Source organism: Paroedura picta, chromosome 10, assembly GCF_049243985.1.
Source record: "Paroedura picta isolate Pp20150507F chromosome 10, Ppicta_v3.0, whole genome shotgun sequence".
Lineage (NCBI taxonomy): Eukaryota > Metazoa > Chordata > Lepidosauria > Squamata > Gekkonidae > Paroedura > Paroedura picta.
Window position 1 is genome coordinate 31,803,869 of NC_135378.1, and position 8,189 is coordinate 31,812,057.

Below are 8,189 nucleotides of genomic sequence, written 5' to 3' on the forward strand. Positions count from 1 at the left end.
AACTAAAATTTTGGATCCAATTTATTTGTAGTTGTGTGAATGCTCAACCCAACCCTTCTAGATTATCCCAAGAGCAGTTTCTGTGAAACAGGAGAACAAGAACTCTCTGCATTGTTTTTAACTTGGTCCAGGAGGCCTGCAGGGATAATACTGAACTCACTTTGAGGGTGAGGAAGTCTTCCAGGCTGGGACTGATGGCCCCCAATTGCATTGGACTTGGACATCTCATTGATGTCTTGGAATAAAATGTAACTGGAGACAATGTAGAGATTGCTTCACCCTCCTCAATTTTAATGCTTCGTTCTGTGTTTATTTGCCTAAAAATTCCTGGTATCTCAAAACAGATTTCAGAACTTAATTTTAACTTTTGATCTGCTGTAGAGCTAAAACTTGGCAAAAAAATAAATGAGGGCAAAACGAAAGAGGTTTATGAATTGCCAAGCCTCCCAGGATGTGTTCTGATGCAATCAAAAGACCAAATAACAGCTGGGAATGCAGCTAGAAAAGATGTCATGGAAGGCAAGGCTGCTATCTCCAATGCAACAACCAGCTGCGTATTCCAGTTGCTTCAGGAGTCTGGTAAGTTTTGAAGATGGCAGAGTTGGACTAGAAAGCAGAACTCTGTGTTGGAAAGCTATTTACAGCTGTAAAGATACAATCTATACATTTCTCACTGGGAAGATGTACACAAACCATTTGACAATGGGAAAGGAACCAAGATTGATTAACCAAGAGGTTACTTTATCCTGCAGTTTTGGTAAAACTGCTAATGTACACTTCATATTACCAGGCCAGATATATGATATAATCAGTAATTTTCTGTTTTTCACATTTTAATACTTGTGATCTCTAGTACCATTGATGTCCCTGTACCCCTGGCCCAAAGACTTGCAAAGAACATTTAAACAGTTGGCTGTTGCTTGCATAGTCCCCGCCCTCCTAGTTTTATCTACTTCTATCACTATAGATCTGTAAACCTTTCCCCCTCGTAGCCAGTGGATCATAAGTTCAGCAATAACTTGAATAACAAAAGAAAGCAAGTCAAAATATCAAAGATGAAAAGGAAAGGAAAATAGAAAAAACAAAATTAGGCACGCGAAGCTTCAGTTTAAAAAGCTTAATATGTCATCTAGGGATGAAAGAGGTAAGGTGTGCATGTCAATCTCCAGATACCTTGATGTTAGTCTTCATTGAAGAATAATTAAATGGTTGTTCTGGGTTTCAAAAGTGCTTGCTCCTTGTCAAAGATATGTGAGTATGTGTTTAGTGGACATCAAGTACTTGTATCAACTTGCACAGAAGGCTAAAATATTCTTAGTTATGAGGCACTGACTGCATTGGTGAATGAGAAAATGTTGGATAGAGAAGAGAAAGATAAACATTCAGTTATGCCCCAGTTTGGGACTGGAAACCACTCTCAACTCCATTTCCCTTGGCTCTGTTAATAAATTTTAAGCTGCTGTAGTCAGTTACTGGATTTTAAGTTTTCCCCCACTTATTTTTATATGTTTCCTTTCTATTAATGTGAAGTGTTCAGCTCTTAGCTTACAAATACTTCGTTATCTGGTAGTTCCTGCACTTGCCATGCAAAGTTGCTCTTGTCTTGTGTAAATATTTGTAACCCAGAAATGAATGGATATCTTGGTGTGTAAACTTTTCTCACAGTGGATGTTCTCTTTCACGACCACCGTAGTGTAGTGCTCCCATCCCTTGTCCACTTGCCTACTCTCAATAGTATCTACTGATAGTTAATTGTAGTCTGCTTTGGGATGTGTTCGTAAAGATTATATAAAGTTAATGAGCTTGCACAGGTTTTTGTCTCTGTACGGTTTATGTAGGCACAAATACCTGTGTCAAGCTTTTGAAGCTTTTCCTATGTGAGCTTTTGTTCACACTCAAGAGTGCTGTAGTGTTCTTCTGCAACTGAATTATAACAAATCCTCTCACTTTCCAGGGATCAAAACTGCTTTTGTGAAAAGGCATAGCCATACAGCATTTATAGCTGCTCACTGTGAAATGATTCCAATTGAATGGGTCTCCAGAAGAATTGCAACAGGTTCTTTCCTGAAGAGAAATCCTGGTGTCAAGGAAGGCTACCGATTTTACCCACCTAAAATTGAGATGTTTTATAAGGTAAGTAGATGAGATTTAGACAGCCCTCTCAAAGAATCAGTGTATTTAACAATGCACTTTCCTCTGGCTGAAGAAGAAAGGAGTGTATTGGTGTTCTATAAGTGTCTGTTTGTATTGATGTCAAAATCAGAACTCAGAAAACTTAATCTGACACTAGCTTCTATAGCTGGTTAGGCATACAGTCTCTTGATTAAAGGTTAGGATTTGGTTTAAGTAACCTTGCTGACATCTCAGGTGAAAAATTAAATTTTGTAGTCAGGATTCTTAATAGCCTGACAACCATGAAAGCATTTTTTGGATTTTGGATTATTCTCTACGTCACTGGAAATAATAATGAAGCATCCAAAATGTTAGATCAGGAAGATAATGGACAAAGGATTTGTTTTAGAGTAACATTGCAGATTGCTGCACCCACTTCTCATTCTTTACTGTTGAGCAGTAAAGGACTCCATGTTTCTTCCTAGCCACTGTTTCATGGATCCCTTCTGTTCAACTATGGCATCTATTACATTTTTGAGGCACTTCACATACTATCGGATTGTGAAATAATGCTTATACAGAAGATTCCATTTAAATCTGTGTCTTTCTTCAGGCTTCCTTCAAAGATGACCAAAATAATGTCAACAGGCCAGAAATGCATTAAAACCTAACTAGGCGAAGTATTAGTCTGACTTGATGAGCTAATGAGCTTTACTGATGTCAGCATAACATTTTTAAAAATACCTAGTTTAGCTGCAAGCCCTCAGAAAAATATTGGTTTTACATGCCTTTCTGTTCCAGAAAATTGTTCCCATGACCAGAAAAGCCCTGGATTAGTAGGCCCTGGATTAGACTCTCATTGAATGTTCTATGACAACTCAGACTAGAAGAGTGCAATTTGACACAGCTAGGCAACTAGCATGTCACATGATGCAGTCTCGCAGGCAGTCAATGTTGTAAAAGGCCTCAGATAAAAACGCACACATTAAATTGAGCCTGGATGGAAAGAGGCAGGCCACTGAGGTCTCCCTTACCCTAAATAAGACAGTGAAGGATGTAGCAGCCCAATTATTGTTTCATCTTGAAAAACTAAATCTGATGTTTTAGATATTTGTACAGATCTTGGTCCCAATGCAGCTAAAAAGAGCTAACTGGTAAATGCATGGAGCTTTTACAGGGTTTTTACAGGGCTTTTATAGGGTTTTAAGCCCACAGTTGTAGGAAGAGTAAATACCATATTAATGGGGAATATTGTCTGCAAAGACTTGGTTGGAGCCTAACAACTTTTTCAATCAATCTCACTTAATTATCCTGTTTACTATGGCACATGGCCATTGCCCATGCTAGTATCATGATCTCTTGTATAGAAGAAGTTGGTTTTTATATTCTGCTTTTTAGTACCTGGAGGAGTCTCAGAGAAGCTTAGAATTTCCTTCCTTTCCGTTGCCCACAACAGAGATGAGGCTGAGAGAGCTCTGAGAGAACTGTGACTAGCCTAAGCTGGCTTCAAGGGAAGAGTGGGGAATTTAACCCTGTTCTAATAAAATTCTTGCTGCCTGTTTTTTTATTAGGATGATGCAGCGAATGACCCACAGTGGTCTGAGGAACAACTCATAGAAGCCAAGTTCCGGTTTGCTGGCCTTGAGATTGGACAAACTGAAGTCGATATTATGGCTCACTCAACTCAAGCTATTTTTGAAATACTAGAAAAAGCCTGGCAGCCCCAGAATTGTACTCTGGTAGACCTGAAGGTACTGGGGAAAGATCTTTCTGAACTGGGCACATTCTGAAAGCAGGAATAAAATTGCTTTGGCTAATGTCTCATTATTTGTGCGTCTATTTTTCTTTAGGTTGAGTTTGGTGTTAATGTCACTACAAAGGAAATTGTCCTTGCTGATGTCATTGATAATGATTCTTGGAGGCTGTGGCCTTCTGGAGACAGAAAACAGCAGAAAGACAAGCAAGTATGTCTGTGTTCTCAGCCGGGCTTTTCCAGTGCTGAATGTAAATCAGCATTGCAAATAACTCCTCTGAACGTTAGATGTCTACATCTAGAACTGTGCCCTATTGGGCTGCTATTTTCACTACACTGCTTTTTTGTCTCCTTGTGGCATCAAATTGAATACATAACCTCCCTGCATTATGTGAAAAGGATGTCCCAGGGTCCCATTCAAACTACCTTGGAAATAGTCCTGCATGCTGCCTAGATGGAGTAGCCCTTTTCTAATGATGCTACTTAAAACTACTTTCAGAGCTGTGATGAATAAGTTTATTTGTTACATGTATATGCTGTCGTTCCCAGCACAGCTGGCTTAAAACGAAGACATAGGGACACAGGAAACTGCCTTGGTCTGTAAAGGTGGTTGTTGAGAGATACCAGTTATTGAACCCTGGGGCCTTCTTGCATGCAAAGCAGACCTTGAGCCACAAACACAGTGGGCATGTTTGCCTTTTACTTGGTTTAAATCACCCGAGTATCTGAATTTCCACTTGCCCCGTGTTCGTTCAACTGAACTGATATTTTTAGTTTGTATATCTAGATTTTAGATCCTTGTTTTTAAATTTGCACATTAAAAATAGAGAAGGAACTTGTCTGTTAAAAAAGTGATAGTCCTATCCCATCTAAGGAGGCAGGATTTAAAGGTAATAATAGCTCAAGTGGAATCCCTAACTCTGCCTTGATTGCTGTTAAGGATACATAGCTGGAGCTAGAGATTTCTCCCAGCCACCAATGGTTTATCTACTCTCTCTGTACGTGGATGAGAATCCTATATCTGAATGCCAGTGGAAACTTTAAAACAGAAAATTGGACCCATGAGCAAACTGTATTGCTGTGCTTGAGTGACACTCATTGGTTGGTACAAGTTGGAGCTTTTCACTGAAAGATTAGGCTTGCTGCTTGAAAGAAGAGACTCTTGCATACTGTTTTTACAGTATTTGTTTTTGTGTGTGCCTTGCAGTCTTACCGTGATCTCAAAGAAGTGACTCCTGAAGCATTGCAGATGGTGAAGAGAAATTTTGAATGGGTGGCAGAAAGAGTTGAGGTACTGGTGACTTTCTTCATAAAACAGAACCCATTGGGCTTTATTGCAAGTCCTAAATTGCCCTCTGACTTTCCCTTTTGTTAGCTGTTACTGAAACCACAGATCCAAGGCAGGGTGGCTGTGCTTATGGGATCACCATCTGATGTTGGTCACTGTGAGAAAATAAAGAAGGCATGTGCAAACTACGGCATTCCTTGTGAATTGAGAGTGACTTCTGCCCATAAGGGGCCAGATGAGACGCTGAGAATCAAGGCTGAATACGAAGGTAAATAACCAGAACATGTTGTTTAAAATCTAATTCAGCACATATATAAAACCATTGGTTTAAAGAAACATACTTCAAAGCCACTCATTCAAAATATTGAAAGGGGAGGGTGAAGAATCCATATAGAATTTTTCCCCATCAGCATAATATGACATGGAAACCATATTGTGTGTGTTTATAATTAGGTGATGGTGTGCCTACAGTATTTGTAGCAGTGGCTGGTCGAAGCAATGGGTTGGGGCCTGTGATGTCCGGCAACACTGCATATCCAGTTGTCAACTGCCCTCCGCTCTCAGCCGAGTGGGGTGCTCAGGATGTATGGTCATCCCTAAGGCTCCCCAGTGGTAAGTTGGCCTTTTCTTTTTGAACATCTTGGAGCAATGGATGAGAATTGCCCCCCTCCATTTTGAAGAGCAGTTAACTCCCTGGCTGTTTCGGCACAACAGTCTATTTGTAATTGTGAGACATGTGAAGAGCAAACAAGTCTGGGATAGGATAGAACATGGCATCTAAACACCAGTGGGGCTCCTTAAAATTGGAATATGTCTCAAGAATATTCAGGACTGACTGTTTTTATCTTCCCGTCCTGCAAATTCAAGGTTAAGTTTAGGTATTGTAAAATTTTGAGTGAAAAACAGCTGAGCTCATTGCAGAGAGCTATATAAGAGCTATGACTACCTGAACAGTTACCTGATGCTGCCATAAAATGTAAGATATCTGCTGCTGCAAACAAAAGGTATCCTGGAATAAAAAACTAAGCTTTTCTGGACTTCTCATCTTCATTGGCTTCTATCAGGTGCAGCATACACTTGCCCTCAAATTAAACTAAAACACATTTGAGGAGTGCATTCAGGTCTACCTGAGCAATATCGTAATGTTTTTGTTACTTTTCGGCTTCCCAAATGTAACTGGGTTTTCTCAGGAAAACTAGAAAGAATATACTGGCTATATTCAAGAATTACCACTAGACCTGAAATGAGCAGAGGCAGATTAGAGGGATTGCAGAAGACAGCCTGAGGCTGGAACCAGTCTGGCCAGGGTTCTTATCTGGCCACTAGTATGAGGGAGAGAGGGCAGGAGGCTGCTGGGGCACACAGAATGGTATGCGTCCAAAGTTGTCAAGAAACAGAAATGGCTGAGACCAGAGTTATGAGGCAGAGATAAAATGTGGGGTAAATTGGCAGTGACAGCTGCTTTTTTCTTTCCATCTCTGATCACAGTTCAGTGAGGATTGGTGAAGTGACACTTAGGTTAGACCTGGCCCTCATAACAAATGAGTTTGATAACTCTGAACTAGAAGAAACCTTTGTCTTTCTCCCTCTGTATTCCAGATACTTCTTGCCTCTACAAGATTTATACGCTCTATTCAGCAGGGTCACTGGTAGGGATGCTAAAGTTACAGAAAATGCTGAATTCTCTTTCTTTGTCTAAATAGGTCTCGGCTGTACTACAGTTCTTTCACCTGAAGGTGCTGCGCAGTTTGCTGCACAAATTTTGGGGCTGAATAACCACTTTGTTTGGTCCAAGCTGCGTGCAAGCATGTTGAATGTGTGGATCTCCCTGAAGCAGGCTGACAAGAAGATGAGAGAAAGTTCCTCCTAGATAACTTCTTTTAATACAGTCTCTGTATTGGCCACCACGTGCTTAAATGCCAGTGTATTAAAACAGTCCACTAAAGTTCTTCCTGTACTTATCAAGTTTGCTGATGTTCTTTGCTATAACAAAAGGTGAATATTGTTTGGCTCTCTATAAACTACAGTTAAATGTACCACTTTGTTATCAATTTAGAATAATTCTTACTGATCAATATTGCTCAGGCTTACTATGTAGAGTTGGTTATTTGTATCAACTGTTCTAACTCACTATTAATCAATGGCTTTTATATAAAGGCTAGCAATACAACAAAGCAATAGATAAGCAACTCATTTAAGAGCTTGTTCTGAAATATAATCCCAAAAATAGTTAAGCAGTGTATGGTCTGCTGTTTTGAGGGCAAGGTAGAATCTGAACAGTATTCATAAACAGCTGCCCCTATGCCTGTTTAGATGCTGACAGGAATGTGTGTGGGTCTTGTCTTTATTGTAACAGCCAAAGATTTAAACTGTATCATATAAATTATGAGACCAGTTTCAAGAACTAGAATTGTCATAGGTACCTGTATGTGGGGAGGGGGAGAAGACTTTACATTGCTCCAATAAAACCACCCTTCATTACTGATTTTTTTAATCTTTAGTGATGTGAATGAGAGAAGAAACACCCTACCTGTACTTCTGCTTGTTTCAGAAGACAAGCACCTAGCTTTCACTAAGGGGCCAGTGGTGTCAGGATGTTGCTTCTAAGAATACTAATCACACAAACCATCAGCATATATGCACATCACTAATATTCCTAAATTTCAAGGTCTACTGAAAGAAGAAGTCATGTGGTCTGAATTTCAATTCAGTTGTCTATTCTGGAATGTCCCCAGCTTATATAGAACGATATAATTTTTCACTTTAAGTATTAACATTATAGCAGGAAAAGCTGTTCTGAGCCATTCCATTAATTTGTTGGTAACTTACAAAATGTAGATAAATAGGGGTCTCAGAAATAACTTCTACATCCCAGCTTACATTGTTTTCACATCCATGTGAGGTATATTAGGCAGACTGTTTGACTAACAAAAAGTCACTGCACCGTATCATACCTATTAATCTGCTTTAGATTTTTACATGAGGAATAGGTGCTGCTTAACTTAAAAGGGCATAAAAACAGAACAATAGCATAAC

The 8,189-nt window shown here is 39.6% G+C and overlaps 1 protein-coding gene across 6 annotated transcripts in view; it reads left to right on the forward strand.

Moving 5' to 3' along the window:
• The window catches only part of PAICS (phosphoribosylaminoimidazole carboxylase and phosphoribosylaminoimidazolesuccinocarboxamide synthase), a 42,187-nt gene extending 34,549 nt beyond the window's left edge, over window positions 1–7,638 (forward strand). For all 6 annotated transcript variants that reach the window (XM_077302046.1, XM_077302048.1, XM_077302047.1 and 3 more), the window contains 8 exons: window positions 382–579; window positions 1,955–2,133; window positions 3,684–3,863; window positions 3,963–4,076; window positions 5,073–5,156; window positions 5,241–5,421; window positions 5,607–5,765; window positions 6,857–7,638. In XM_077302046.1, the coding sequence (XP_077158161.1) occupies window positions 382–579; window positions 1,955–2,133; window positions 3,684–3,863; window positions 3,963–4,076; window positions 5,073–5,156; window positions 5,241–5,421; window positions 5,607–5,765; window positions 6,857–7,023 (1,262 nt within the window). In that variant the 3' untranslated portion in view covers window positions 7,024–7,638. The remainder of the gene's footprint in view (window positions 1–381; window positions 580–1,954; window positions 2,134–3,683; window positions 3,864–3,962; window positions 4,077–5,072; window positions 5,157–5,240; window positions 5,422–5,606; window positions 5,766–6,856) is intronic.
• The last annotated feature ends 551 nt before the right edge of the window (window positions 7,639–8,189 follow it).